General features: G+C 35.4%; 1 protein-coding gene across 1 annotated transcript in view; it reads left to right on the top strand.

Moving 5' to 3' along the window:
* RYR2 (ryanodine receptor 2) overlaps nucleotides 1–10,756 on the top strand; it is a gene marked incomplete at both ends in the record, with an annotated part of 341,640 nt that extends 330,884 nt beyond the window's left edge. The window contains 9 exons of the mRNA XM_079550429.1: nucleotides 551–684; nucleotides 2,491–2,551; nucleotides 3,870–4,016; nucleotides 4,096–4,230; nucleotides 5,790–5,946; nucleotides 7,156–7,220; nucleotides 8,903–9,003; nucleotides 9,736–9,787; nucleotides 10,661–10,756. Of these exons, the coding sequence (XP_079406555.1) occupies nucleotides 551–684; nucleotides 2,491–2,551; nucleotides 3,870–4,016; nucleotides 4,096–4,230; nucleotides 5,790–5,946; nucleotides 7,156–7,220; nucleotides 8,903–9,003; nucleotides 9,736–9,787; nucleotides 10,661–10,756 (948 nt within the window). The remainder of the gene's footprint in view (nucleotides 1–550; nucleotides 685–2,490; nucleotides 2,552–3,869; nucleotides 4,017–4,095; nucleotides 4,231–5,789; nucleotides 5,947–7,155; nucleotides 7,221–8,902; nucleotides 9,004–9,735; nucleotides 9,788–10,660) is intronic.
* Between the last annotated feature and the right edge of the window lie 4,766 nt (nucleotides 10,757–15,522).

Here is a 15,522-nt window from a genome sequence, read left to right as displayed (position 1 = left end):
ATTAAGCAATGGTGCTAGTTAGTAAGTGAGGACATTTATCATAACTTTTTCATTGTGAAGTACTTCCCATTAAAGAAAAATCTGAAAGTGTCCATCAACATATTTAAGCTATTTAAAGAAAATTTAAATGATAAATATTTATTCTTTCATTTGTTTCTTAAAATAATAAGAGTCAAATAGTTCCCTCAACAGATCTACTTTAATCAGAGCTTTTCATGTAGATACAATAGCCAAAACATCTCTTGCCTGTGTGAGCTAAACATGTGTTTTGATGGGGTTTTTTTGGCGTGTGACAATATTAATTTAGTTATTCTGTTTCTGCTAAGTTGTTTTCCTCTACCTATTATCACTGAATGAGTAGAAACATCTCATTTTTTACAAGCTCTCTTGCCTCTATCAAGTGATTGATAACAAGCAGGAAAAAATTACTAAACAATATGATAGACAGATAGAAACAAACAAATGAAAAAGATCATGTGTGTTAAATTTCTTGTCTTCAGAAAACAAACTTCTACCCACTGCTTCTCTTGAATGTTCATCCAAACTTTAGGTCATGGATAAATATGGTGAGTTCTATGGCCGTGACAGAATCAGTGAGTTACTAGGAATGGACAAAGCTGCTCTCGATTTTAGTGATGCTCGAGAAAAGAAGAAACCAAAGAAGGATAGCTCCTTATCTGCTGTGTAAGCATTTGCTTCTTGTTTGGTTTTGTTTATTTTGGTGTGGTTTAAGGGCTTTTTGAGGTGTTTTTTGTTGGTGGTTTAAACTGTGAACTCGGTTTGTCATTCAGGTTTGAATTTTCATACTATGTCTTTTCTGTTAAAAAAAAAGAAAAAGAAAAAAAGGCTATATAAGAGAAAACAATTTGCAAATTGAATTTCACTGTGAATTAATTCATTATAGAGCCCTTATAAAAAAAGAATCCTCTTTTCTTACGTATGAAGATTCAGGTTAATGCACAGATACTTGAAAGCATCACGTTATTTCTATTCTAATAGTGTTGGTACAACTGGGCTAGAAACTCACATTTTTTATTTTTCAGCTCAATCAGAATGAAATGATAAACTTGGCAATGTACATTTAGGTTTCAAGGAAATGGTAGAATATATTTAAGTGATGTTGATGGTGAAACCACCAAGTAAAACATTGGGAGTTGGATGATTAGTCTTTACATCTTCTCATAATTTGTTTTCCCTGAACTACGTACTTGCCAGACATCAGAAGAATCTCCTACACGTTGAAGTAGTCAGAGTAATAGTAATCATTTTCATTCTTACAGAAGAGATGAAGAGATATCCTCAGTTTTTGCAGAGCACTTTTTACGCTATAGAGATTATAATGTAAGGGCATATGGATAATTTTCTATAACAATAGCACTTACAGTGTATTTACAAGAATTACATGAAGTAGACAGTAGGACTGCTAGTAGATAAGAACTGCATTCTGGAAAGGGCTGTTTTTGTAAAGATGAAACTGAAAAGTAAAACCAAGAAAGAAGAGTCTGCCTAAACAACCAAAACTGTGTGCTGATATGCAAAGGCTCTGTGGCATAGCAATACAATTTAATAACGTGGCAGAATTACTTTCCAGAATACTTTCCTGCTTTTTTGCTGTTGGATATACTTGGATTTAGAGAATATTCTTTCTTTCTTTTTGTTTTTCTTTTTCTTCTTCTTTTTCTTTTTTGTGTGTGTGTGTGTTATTGTTGATAGAAAAAGACAGCAAAACTACCTAATCTTCCCTGTGTGCTCATGACTCTTATTTAGGAAAAAAAATAAAATAATATTTGTATTGATATTCTTGGAAAAAAAGAGACCAGAATGAAGTAGTTGGAGAAGTCTGATGGAATGCTTATCTTAGAATCATATCTTTCTGTTATATTTCTAATGTCTGCTTTATTTTGTATACATTAACAGCAACAAAAATAAATTATGATTTCATGCATCTTTCACACTCTCCTAGGAGAAATCATTCCATAGTTATAGCAGGTGAATGTGCTAAGAGAAAATAAACAGCTGTGACGGAGATTTGCAGAAAATCACGTTCTTCAGAAATTTACATTTATCTACTTTATACCAGGTTCAAAACTGAACATGTATGAAGCTGCCCAAACTCATGCATCCATTAGATTCAGTATTTAAATATTTACAGCACAATTAAGAGTGTAGCATCAGTAGAAGCAGTCCTCAAGCTCAGTTGGGTTCAGTGTTAGCAGATAAGTTCCCTTTGACTTTGCTTTGCAGACATTGATCAGCTCCAGGTCTGATGACTCCAAAATAGTACGTAGTAATCTACTTTTCTGCTTTTGTTTCAAGTATATGCCAGAGTAGAAGTGAATTGGGAAAAGGTTCTGATGTATTTCAGCTTGAGATAAATAAACCAACTGTAATGTCCTCTGTTTATGAGACAATACTCTTCCTGTAGATCATGTTGCATAAATTCTTATTTTGTTGTTATATAAAATGTGATTTATTTATTTATTTTTATAGGCTAAACTCCATTGACGTTAAGTATCAGATGTGGAAATTAGGAGTTGTTTTCACTGATAATGTAAGTTTATCAGTATATATATTTGTATGTGTATGTATGTGTATATATATGCACACATTTATACCTTCTTAAAAATATAGCCATCTTAACTTGAAGTGCTTCAGAGAGTATATGAAATATTCTGAATTATATTTAATTTACTACATAAATATCTTGGATGTTTAAAAAGAAAGTGTCCAAATCTTTTCCCAGTTACATGAGTATAAAGAATCTCAGTTTGTTTTACTCCTTCCCATCTCTCCCCTTCTGAAATGCTTATTTATTCAGGAGGAATAAGCAAGGATTGTGCTGTAGAATTGGAAAATTATCTATATGTATTCAAATTAGAATTTTTCATGTTCATAGTCTTTACATCTGCAGTCACTTGAATGGAAAAGTCAAATCAGTATAGTTAACGTGTGTGGAATTACTGTAATTTATATCACTGAAACTGTTAGTAGGGTTTTACACAAAATGAGGCTAATGATTTTAGTCATTTGAAAAATGGCTCTTAAGGAATGATAAACAAGGCCATTTATATACCTTGCAGCTTCAAAAAATTGCTCATCTTTTGAATGCAAACAGTCATGATCATGGTTCGCCTGTCTTAGCTAATTTTTCTGCTGTAAAAATTGCTGGGTAACAAATCATTTTGGAAAAAGGACTGCTGGAGGATGAAGATGTAATATATCTTCAGTCAGGAAGACTGAAAAGACAGGTTGAGGTTGGGATGAGAATTCACCAGGTCCACTGAATGCATGACCTGTAAAGAGTTTGTGTTTGTTCAGGATTATCTTTCCTTTAACAGAATGTCTGAAATTTCTCTTGTAATGTACTTTTGTCTTGTAATTTCTCTTGTATGTAAGAAGACAAATTTTATTGTCTTTAAGTCCAATAAAATTAAAATGATAGAGGAAAAAGTGAAATTAAGATATGTAGGAATAGTAAGCTACATAAATTATATTAAACAGTTAAGTAGCAGTTTTAGTAGTTTGAATTAACTTTTGAATTACTTTTTATCTTTTTGTTTGTCACTAATCTCCTTAGTGTATGAATAATTAAATGCAAATATCCAAAAACTTACAATTAAAAAAATCACTTCAAAATAAGTTTTTCAAAATTGAAATGCAGAATTAGTCAATTTTGACCATTTTTTGTGCACTCTGCATTTGCAGATTTTATATTTTTGAACAAAAGTAAATTTCTTCAAAGACTGTGTAAGAAAAAATCACAATTTTCTGTTTAATTCAAGCAATTCTACTTTTCATAAGCACTGTGAATTAAGTTAGACATAATAGTCATTAATTCCATTTTGTAATGTAGTTGTTTTTTCTGTTAGTCTTTCCTTTACCTAGCTTGGTACATGACCATGTCAGTCCTTGGCCACTACAACAATTTTTTCTTTGCTGCTCATCTCCTTGACATTGCAATGGGATTCAAGACATTACGAACTATACTCTCATCAGTCACCCACAATGGCAAACAGGTATCAACTGTCATCTTTTTTCATTGGTTTGTTCAGAAGACCTTCAAGGAAGACAACTATAACTGTATTTTTTTTCCAGCTTGTCCTAACAGTGGGATTACTTGCAGTAGTGGTATACTTGTACACAGTAGTGGCATTCAATTTTTTCCGAAAGTTCTACAACAAAAGTGAAGATGGTGATATGCCAGATATGAAATGCGATGATATGCTAACAGTAAGTCTTAATTTGCTTTCTGCTTTTTTTTTTTTTTTTTTTGCAAACACGTATATTTTTGTCCTTCTCTTTTGTGTAATTCTTACTCATACAACAATATCATTGGTCATCAACAGAAAGACAAATGTAAGGGAAAGAAACAAATTCATGAACATCCCTTGAACAACTATACCCTATGTGTGTTAAACAAATACTTCTTTAAATGGGTGATATAAATATGATAGTATTCTTTATCATAATTTCTGCAAAAGTAAAGATCAACTTAAAACATGATCTCAGTCAGTTAAAGGGCTGAATCTATAGGTTCAGTAGGTCACTCAGGAGGTTGGTCAGTTACAGACAAGGAATTTCATGTGTAATTTAAGTTCTGAAATGATTGTTTAATTTTTAATATCCATTACTTTCCTTTACCAGGAGTTGTCGTGATTATCTTCCTTTCACTATTCTCTTACTAAAAATTACTACTTAGTTGCTGAGATGGTGCCAGGTTTTTGGATAGTAATTAGAGCTTAAATCCCACAGATATCTAAGATATATTACTATTAAGATCAGTCTAAAAGTAACATAGAACAAAATCAAATGTATTTTAGTTATTAAATGTATTAAATTATTAAATGTATTTTGTTATGCAACCTGAACCACTTCCTGGAAATTCATAGAAGCACCAAGGCTGGAAAAGACCTCCAAGATCATTCAGTCCAACCATCTACCTACCAGTAATATTTCTCATTAAACCATGTCCCTCGATACAGCATCTAAATGTTCCTGGGACACATCCAAGTATGGTATCTCTACCACATCCCTGGGCAGCTCATTTCAGAGCCTGACCACTCTGTCAGAGCAGAAGTTTCTCCTAGTATCCAACCTGAACCTTCCTCAGCGCAACTTCAGACTGTTCCCTCTAGTCCTATTGCTAGTTATATGGGAGAAGAGGCTGACCCCCACTTCATCACCTGCTTTCATGTAGATGTAGAGAGCAATAAGGTCTCCAGTGAGCCTCCTCCTTTTTTCGTCACTAGCCTGTCCTCTGCACAAACATCCTCAAAGATTGTTCGATGTTTTTTATTTTTTATTGAATGGTGATTTTGTTGTTCTTGTTTTGTTTTCCTCTTTTATTTATTTATTTTTTTTTCCATTTTTGTTTGAAACATCAGCAATGGGGCAAGTAATTCAATCTTGAGCTGGTGGGAAAGTGTGGTGAAAAAGGGGGTGAATTTGGTGGCAGTGATTGTTCCTACTTGCACATTACTGCATGCTGAAATTTCTGTACCACAATCATGATCTACTGCTGGGCTTAGGGTAATCAAATATAAAATCTTTTTGAATTGAGACATGAGTACAGACCATGAAGTGCTATGGTTACAGCTTCACAGCACTTCTGTTCTCTCAGAAGTGCACGTAACCTGAAAGAGAAATATGTTACATTATATTGTCTAGTTGCTAGAACATAGAACAGTTCTGCTAATTACTGAATTTGCTACACTGGATATTTTTAATTGCATATGCAGAAAACTTTTTAGACTTTTGTTTTGTTTTTTTTTTGTTTGTTTTTTTTTTAGTGCTACATGTTTCACATGTATGTTGGAGTGCGTGCAGGTGGAGGCATTGGTGATGAAATAGAGGATCCAGCAGGAGATGAATATGAAATCTATCGAATTATCTTTGACATCACTTTCTTCTTTTTTGTGATTGTCATCCTGCTTGCCATTATTCAAGGTATATATTTGTAGCTTGCAGCGACTGAAAGCATTATTTAATAATACGTGGATTTTAGTGATGCAGATATTGCATGCGTAAATTTAAACCAGGACACTAGGGCAACTAAAAAACAGATTTATAAGGTAAACCACACCAAGATGTTGTTTATCTCTATGCTGTTCTTCTTAGTCTACACATAAACAACAGGCTCTGCCTGGATCAGAAGAAACAAAAAAGTCATTAGAACATTGATGCCCCTAGAGTTTCTGTCTTCCCTTTGTCTCTTCTAAAAGACTCCTGTAATGATGTCACAAAAGAAGTGATTAGAAAGAATTATTATCTTCTATCAGCTAACAGTTAGGTAAATCATAACATTTTTACATCAATAAGAATGCTTTTTTCTCACTTCCTTCAAGGGAGTTTAGAGGGCATCTCTAAGCTTCTATTAAGTTTATAACTCTTAATGAAACAAGATGTTTTCAAGGGTTGGGGAGGGTGCTTAATTTTTCATAGACTGCAGTAGCATATCTCATACTATTTATTCATTTTGTGACTCACCTAAGAATAGAGGCTATAGCTGTCAAGCTTTGAGCATAATCATCATCTGACGTTCATCAGTTTACAGCTCAGTAGTTTCAGTAATGATCATACAATTAGTCTGTACTTGTATTGGTGTAATTAAAGGGAGGATTGTTAGAAATTTATAATCTGAGCCACTGAGTCAGTGGTTCTTCTTTCTGTATCTTCCTGAAATGGTCACTTATGTCTGTTAAGCTTTGACGGTGGAACCTCAAAGTAAATGGCAACTACAGTGACAGAAGGTGCATTAGATCTGGACCTCTCTGCATTTGCTATGTAATAAATTCCTGAACACTGTTATATGTATCGTAGGGCTCTTTCTTTGTTAAAGCTTCCATCATTGTAAAATCATGTGTCTTTTAATATTGAGTTAAGGTTAGAGTTCTGCGAATAAAACAGAAATCTGCTTATACCGTATTTTATAATTCCACATTATAGTGACAGTTACAGGTAGCTGTTCTCTTTAATTAGTTCATTTTCTTTCATATCTCTAGATGTTTTTGTCTAGATGTTTTCTTGAAGCTATAACAGTTTCTACTATTTCTATACAAGACTATTGTTTAATGTTCTTTGTTGGACTTGTCCCTGAATTTCCAAATATTCTTTGTCACGGTTCTTCAGCATTAACTATTCTGTCTTAATTTCTAGGGTTAATTATTGATGCTTTTGGTGAGTTAAGAGATCAGCAAGAACAAGTTAAGGAAGACATGGAGGTAATAACATATGATTGCTGAACTATATTCTATTTTCAGGTTTTCTGAACATTGGTGTTGAGTCAAAGGGTGATATTGAGACGAGAATAAATATATGGTTATTTACAGAATCCAGTGCTCTTTTTATCAGATGAACTGAGATGTAAAAGTAAATGAGAGACAATTTACTTATTGTTTTTATTTTCCATTTTATTTAATTATCATAAGTATTCATCATAGTATCACAGAATGGTTTGGATTGAAAGGGGCTTTTAATGTTATCTAGTTCTAAACCTCCTACTACAGAAACGGGCACCTCCCTCTAGACCAGGTTGCTCAAAGGCTCACACAAACTCGCTGGGCAACCTGTTCTAGTCTCTCACCACTCTCACAGTAAAGAATTTATTCCTAATATCTAGTCTAAATCTACCCTTCCTTTTCCAGTTTAAAACCATTTCTCCTCATCCTGTCACTATAATAAGTTCCTCCCCAGCTTTCCTGTACGTTTCCTTCAGGTGCCGGAAGATCATTATAAGATCTTTTTGGAGCCTTCTTTTCTCTAGGCAGAAGAGCCCCAGCTCTCTCAGCCTGTCCTCATAGGGAGGTGCTCCAGCCTTCTGATCATTTTCATGGCCCTCCTCTGGACCCACTCCCACCGCTTTATGTCCTTCTTATGTTGAAGGCTCTAGAACTGGATGCAGTACTCCAGGTGGGGTGCTCATGAGAGCAGAATAGAGGGCAGAATCACCTCCCTTGTTCTTATGGTCACACTTCTTATGACCAGAAAACTCTGCTAGAATGCAGGTTCTGAATAACATTTACCACTCTTTGATCTGCACTGTGAAAGAGGCATGCTGTTGACAGCTCTTAATTTGTATGGGGCACAAACTCTGTGCTGTAATTCTGCTCTTAGCATATTTAGGATTTGCCATTTCCTACTGTTCTTTAATACCTTTTGTAAGTACAGCCAGTTTTTTGCAGATAAATCAACAAAAAAACAACTTTTTTATTTTTCTCATGACCTTTTAAGCTTTAGATTGTGTGTTTTCACTTACGTAAATAACAAAAAAATATTTGTTGCTGTACATTATAATGAATTCCATATCCACGACTATTTAAGTCTTTTGAATCTTGTGACTAGAGGTGTCTAGCATGGTTAACGCTGTGATGATTCAGTTCATCTCAGGTGTAGTTTTCTTTGATTAATCTATATGTGCAAATGTCCAGTACTTGCTGGTTTTCTGTTCTGTCATTTAAGTGTGCATATAAGAAATCAGAAATATGTTGAGAACTAATGTGTTCTCTAATATAAAAGCATATTCAGCTTTAAAACTCAAGCATTAAGGTAGATACTGCCTTGCATTACAGTGAGTATTGCTGACAGTGTTCAAAGGAAAAAAAAGTAGGCTTTGGCTGTTCAGTGCCATTCATTCTTCTTATACCTGCTCACCTACTGGTACTAGGATTTATTGGTTGATTGAACATTAATATGTTACTTTGATGGCAGTCAATCTTCTGTTTGGGTGTTTTGGCTGAAGAAGTCTGTCTCAATCATCAAAAGAGAAGCTTTTCTGTTCAGTACATATTATAGTTGATGCATTCATATTTTGAAGAAAATTACTGCGTTTGGGGTGTATTTTCTCAAAGGGGTGCAAAGATGCATTATAAATAAGTGTTGATGTAATCTGTGTTCTTTCTTTTAGACAAAGTGCTTTATCTGTGGAATAGGAAATGACTACTTTGATACAGTGCCCCATGGCTTTGAAACTCATACACTGCAGGAGCACAACTTGGCCAATTATTTGTAAGTACAGTAAAAATGAACTTCTTGTTAACTCCTGATTAACTCTATTCCATAAATAAGAGTCATTATAGATCGGCTTTGATGTGCACTCATGTTGCCTGAATGAACAAGGGAGATATTTCCTTATTTTTTTTTTTTCTTCTTTAATAGAGTCCATGAGGAAGAAAAATGTTTGCTATTAGCAAAGGTTTTTTTGCCTTAGTGAAGTGATAGAATTTCAGTGGAGGTAGGAGCAGGAACTTTATGAACTTCAATGTATTTTTTTTCAATTTGGTTCTGAAAAACCCATTTTGTGTGAGCAATAAAAATTAGGAACCTGATATGTGACTAGTAAATATTTCCAGTTTCTTACTTATATTATGTATTTATGTATTTATTTATTTTTAAATCCAATTACTATTCTCTATCTGCAAGTTAGTGTTTGTAGAAACATCTAGTATAATTTTCTGTCAGCAAGCTTAGGAATTCTTCATACGAGGTAAGTAGTTACTGCAAGTCAAATGAAATCTTGTGCGTTTTGGTGTATTTTTCATTGAATAATAAGTGCATATTATAAGTGTGAGGAAACCATGTTTAATATGTCTGAGAATATCATCATAAATATAACTTAGAAACTTGTGAACTCAGGAACAGCATTTTTTTCACTGTACATGACATATTGAAAAATACACCTGTGTCTGTAGGTTGACTGGTGCTGTACTATATTCACAACGTCTTTTTTTTCCATTGTAGGTTTTTTCTGATGTATCTTATTAACAAAGATGAAACGGAACATACAGGACAGGTAGGCAAACAACTCTTTGAATATCAACAGTTAATAATTAAAACTGATTCTAAAATAAAAATCATTCAGACTTGCCAAAACTAAGAGTATTCTAATGAATAGCATTCTATGCAGTAAGTAACTTAATTGTTATTGTTCTGAATGTTTGTTGGGACTTTGTTGCTTAATTTTAGATTATCAATTCTCTAATGCTTTTCTTATCTAATCTGACTTTCTGAAGTATTATTTCCAAAAAATATAACTAGAATATGTAAACAGAAATAATGAGAAACATTTAAGCACCTTGTGAAAGCAACATTCTTTTCACCCTGTTGAATCTCTTATTGTTGTCTTTGACCTTTAATATTATTCATCAGTTACATGGTCTTCTGTGTCTACATTTCTAGATAGAGCAGAATGAAATAACTTATGCAGGTATTTGAAAAGAAAGCTGGGAGAACAATTGTAAGAGGATTTTTTTTCATTGCTGTTTATTATTCTTTCAAATCTTTGAAGTCCATTTTATTTTATGCATTTTTTGCATGCTTTGGAAGGACTGATGCAGAAATTCAGTCAAATTTCTATGATGGAAAATATTATGCTGGTATTTGATCTTGTGACAAGCTTTAATTAAACTTTACGGTGCTCCTGGATGTGAAATGACCTGGTCCTCTTCTACGTGTTTTCTCTTTTGTTTTTTGACCAGGTAATCATATGTAAAATCTACTCTAAACTCATCCAAAAATTAACATGATTTTATAAATTGATGTAGAGAAACCAAAGAATTAAGGAAGGGAAGCAATGTATTTTGGTTTGTTTGTTTGTTTTTAAAGAGGCATGCCTGATTCTTTCTCATTGGAGCTATTTAAGCCACTTAAATTTTGTTTATTTCAGGAATCCTATGTATGGAAAATGTATCAAGAACGATGCTGGGAGTTTTTTCCTGCCGGTGATTGTTTCCGAAAACAGTATGAAGACCAGCTTAATTAAGCAAAGACAAGGATTTCCACTTGAAATATGTCCATGTGTTTTCCAAGTCCTTTTGGAATGTCCAACGGATTTCTTAAATCCCCGAAACTCTGTGGTTTTGGAGCACCAAAGCTCTGTTTTTAATGACCCAACTTTTATTTTCTTGTGTATTTGCTTTGAGAACACTGGAGTAAAGAACAATTGAAAACAACAGCAACTCTGGAAAACAGATCAACCACTTGCACAGACAAAAGATATCCATATAAATAACATGCACACATAAGAAGAGACTTGAGACAGCTTCTTTCTGAAACTGCCAGATTATGCCCTTATCTATAAAATCACACATGGGGTGACACAGTAGCAACACTCGTTCAATCTATTTATTTCATCATCCTGGAAGGAACTATATGTAGTTCACAGAGCACTGTAAAAGATTGTTGTGGACACAAAGTTGTTGGGAAATAGTGCCTTACTATATGTGGGTTGAGCTATGCAGAAGATGAGTGCATGATGACATCATATTTTTATTTTTCTTTCTGTCTTCCTTTTCTTCCAAGTTAATATTTATTTTGTGATTTTGGTGGATTTGGGTGGAAGGGACTTGATTGTGCACATCTTTTTATTAAGACTGGAGTGTCTCTGGACAAGACTAGGTTATTCTCATTGAGTTCAGTTCACATTTACCTTCCTCTTTAGCTTTTGCTTTTATTTTGGTAATGCTCTAATACAACACTGCAACTTTATGAGATCTTTGTATTAGAAGACTGCAAAAAAAAAAAACAAAAAACACTTTAACAAGAAATGTTTCATTGCATGTTTATTATGCAAGTTTAAAACAATCAAAGAAACAACCTTCAAAAGCAAGTTGATCAACATGAAAAAAAAAAAAAACATTCACAATAATTATCTCCATAGTAATAAAGTGTTGTGGGCTTTATTGTACATCTGAAACAAGTGTCATCAGTCAACAATGTATATGTTATGAATCTGACCATAGTTTTGTTTCTTTTGTTTTTCTTTTTTTCATTTCTGCCACCTGTGATTGATAGTGGAATTGAAGATTTTCTTGTTAAATTATTTTTTAAAATCAAAGCTGAAGCAATATCCATTCAGGGATCCCATCAGTTGCATCATAAAACACCAATGATGTGTACGTCACTCCATTTTGAGTCCTTTTCAATTGTAATGCCAGTCTTTACAAATAAAAAAAGAGATTCAGAATGGAACAAGATGGTCTTGGGAGCATTTGAGGTTTTTCTTATTGAGTCTTTTTATTAATCCCTCTACTAATTGCACCCACTTTGACACAGACCTGAGTTTCTGTTTCATAGAATCATAGAATGTCTTCAGTTGGAAGGAACCTCAAGGATCATCGAGTTCCAAGCCCCTTGCCACAGGTAAGGGTGCCAGCTGCTGGATCAAGTACTAGATCGGGTTGCCCAGGTCTCCATCCAACCTGACCTTAAACACCTCCAGGGCAACCTGTTCCAGCACCTCACCACTCTCTCAGTAAAAAACTTCTCCCAACATCTAATCTAAATCTCCTTTCCTTTAGTTTCAAACCATTCTCCCTTGTTATATTGCTGTCTAGCCTTGTAGAAAGTTGATTTTCCATCATGTTTTTCATGTTTATAAACTCCCTTTAGATATTGGAAAGGTACAATGATATCTCCTACAGACTTCTCTTTTCCAGGCTAAACAAGCCCAGTTCCCTCAGCCTGTCTTCACAGGAGAGATGTTCCAGCCCTTGGATCACATTCATGGCCCTCCTCTGGACCCTCTCCAAAACCTCCATATCTTTCCTGTCAGAGGCATCAGGCTTGGATGCAATACGCCAGCTGGGGCCTTACAAATGCAGAATAGAAGGGGACAATCACTTTCCTCACCCTGCTTCCATCATTCCTCTTCTGATGGAACCTAGGATACTATTGGCCTTCCAGGCTCCAAGCACACACTGCTGGCTCATATTAAGCTTTTCATCAATCAGGACTCCTAAGTCTTTCTCAGTAGGTTGCTCTTAAGGAGTTCGTCTCTCAATTTGTATGTATATATGGGATTACCTCGACCCAAATGTAAAACCTTGCACATTGCTTTGCTGAACCTCATTAGGTTTGCAATGGCCCACCTTTCAAGTTTGTCAAGTTTCCTGAATGAAAGTTTTATTTCTTCTGGTCTTCTTGCTATCCTGTTGCTCCACTTCATTTTCTTTGTCATAAAAGAAATCGACTGCATCAGTATTCCATTATAACTAAGAAAACTTTTAACTATTGTTTAAACAATCATTTAAAAATGATAATTCTCCAAAGTCAAGCTTTCAGTTCAGTGGATTATGATTAGTGCTACTCTGAAATTGGCATCCTATAGAGGATTCTGGTTTTCAATTGTCTTGAATTCTACGGTATTTGAGGCTAAAGGATGTATAGGCTGGTGATGGTGGGAGGAGTGGGTACAATGGCTAAAATTTGTACCCAGATTTTAAAACATCCCCACCCAATTTCTAGTATTTGTTCTAGCTTTATTTCTTCTGTTTGGCATAACTCTGTATAACAGTTTGAATACACCTTTCTTGGCTTTGCACATTTGATTTAGAAATCAGGGATTGTAATAATGTTCCTTTTTCAGGTATAAAGCATAAGAATAGTTTTCTGATGAGACAGATGTTTATTTGATCTTGGACATTTTGTTGAGAAATAGCTTATGATTCTGAGTCATGTTTCAAAATCCCCTTGTTGTGAAAGCAATTTCAACTGGAAACTGTGGGCAAATAAGAGAATTGAACTGGCGTATTTCTTTAACTTCTGTGTCTCAAGGCTTCTGAAACATTCTTCTAAATGCTGTATACTGTGAGATAAATACATGTGAAGCAGCAGTTAAGCACTACGTTCTTTCAGTATGGCATCTACTGATTATCTGGTGAGACAAATGTTTCCTTGTAAATATTAAAAGTATTTATTTATTGAATGATGCTAATTAATAGCTTTCACAAAAGGGACTTCCAGTCACTAAGAATTTGTTTGTTAGAATTTGCAAGATTAGTGTTGCTGAAAGTGATTGGGAATTTGTTTTAGCAGAACCTCAAAGCCTGGTCGTACAGCTCCCTGTGGAATGGCTGGAATTTTGGATTCCTGATGCATGACATTTCCTCTTTGAGTCAATGCACAAAAAGAGCAGCTAGAAGCTTTTCTCCTTTTTTAATGCTTAATATGCCCAATTCAAAAAAAGAAACTTGCTTTGAAATTAAGAGTACATAACAGAGGACAATAGTTCATTTTGAAATTACATATTTCCTGTAATTCATATGATTTCCTACCCTGACGTCCATCCAGGTAGGTCAGCTGGTACATGATGCAGTCTGAGGTATCTGAACTAGTACTGTTTGTTTTAGAATTAAAATAATGTGAAAAGAACTGTAAAGAAATAGAAAGTCTTTGCTGTCTGTCCATGTTGTAAATGTCCCAAGTTTGAATTCAAGATGCCACTGCTGTGGTGCAAGCTCTCTTGGACAGATTGATGATAGAGTTCTTGATTCTTGGTGGAGCCAGGAGAGGGGACAGCAAAACTACTACCTTGGACTTCTAAAAGGTGAACTGTTCAGGACACTGGTAGGGAGAGTCCCTTAGGATTCAGTCCTGAAGGTCAAAGGGGTCCAGGAAGGCTGGTTGCTCCTCAAGAAGAAAGTCTTAAAGGCACAGGAGCAGTCTGTCTCCCTGAGCTGCAAGATGAACCGACAGGGAAGATCAGCATGAATAAACCAGGAGCTTTTCGTGAGGCTCCAGGAGAAAAAGAGAAGGAAGGTATCTCCTGTGGAAGAAGGGATGGACAACTTGGGGAGAGTACAAAGAATTTGTTGGCCTGTGCAGGGATAAAATTAGAAAGACAAAAGCCCAGCTTGAATACCAACTTGGCCTTTGGGATAGAAGAGAACAAAAAATTTTATGAATATTTTAACAATAGCAGGAGGATTAAGAAGAATCTTCATCCTGTACTGGATATGATGAAGAACATAGCCACTGAGGATAAGGAAAAGGCTGAGGTTCTCAATGCCTTCTTTACGTCTGTCTTTATAAGTCAGTCTGGTTATCCTTGGGGTACTCTACCCCCCGATCTGGAAGCCTTGGATGGGGAGCAGAATAAAACCCCCACTATTCAGGTGGAAACAGACCTACTGCTCCACCTGGATTGCTGCTCCAAGTCCATGGGGCCCAATGGGATCCACCAGCTGAGAGAGCTGGTGGAGGTGAGAGCAAAGCCACTTTCCATCAGCATTCCTGGTCAACCAGAGATGTCCCAGAGGATTAGAGTCTTGCCAATCTACAAAAAAGTTTGTAAGGAGTATCCAGAGAACTACAGGCCTGTCAGCCTGACCTCAATGACAAGTGAAGTTATGGAGCAGATCATCTTGAGGGAGATCACATAGCATGTGTGGGACAACTGGAGGATCAGACCTAGCCAGCATGGATTCATGGAAGGCAGATCCTTTTTTACCAACCTGGTGGATGATGGAAAGCTGCGTTGACGCAGCCTGGACTTCAGCAAAGCCTTCAATGTCGTCTCACCTTATATCCTCCTGGAGAAGCTGGCAGCGTGTGGCTTGGACAGATACGCTGCTGGGGTAAAGAATTGGCTATGTGGCTGGACCCAGACAGTAGTGAGGAATGGAGTTAAATCCAGCTGGTAACAAGTCATAAGTGGTGTTTGACAGGGGTCAGCACTGGGGCTTGTCCTGTTCAATTTCTTAACTGATGATCTGCATAAGGGCACTGAGTGCACCCTCAGCAAGTTCA

The sequence above is a fragment of the Tetrao urogallus genome (assembly GCF_951394365.1).
Source record: "Tetrao urogallus genome assembly, chromosome: 2".
NCBI classification, from domain to species: Eukaryota; Metazoa; Chordata; class Aves; order Galliformes; family Phasianidae; genus Tetrao; species Tetrao urogallus.
This window is presented reverse-complemented; position numbering and strand designations above follow the sequence as displayed.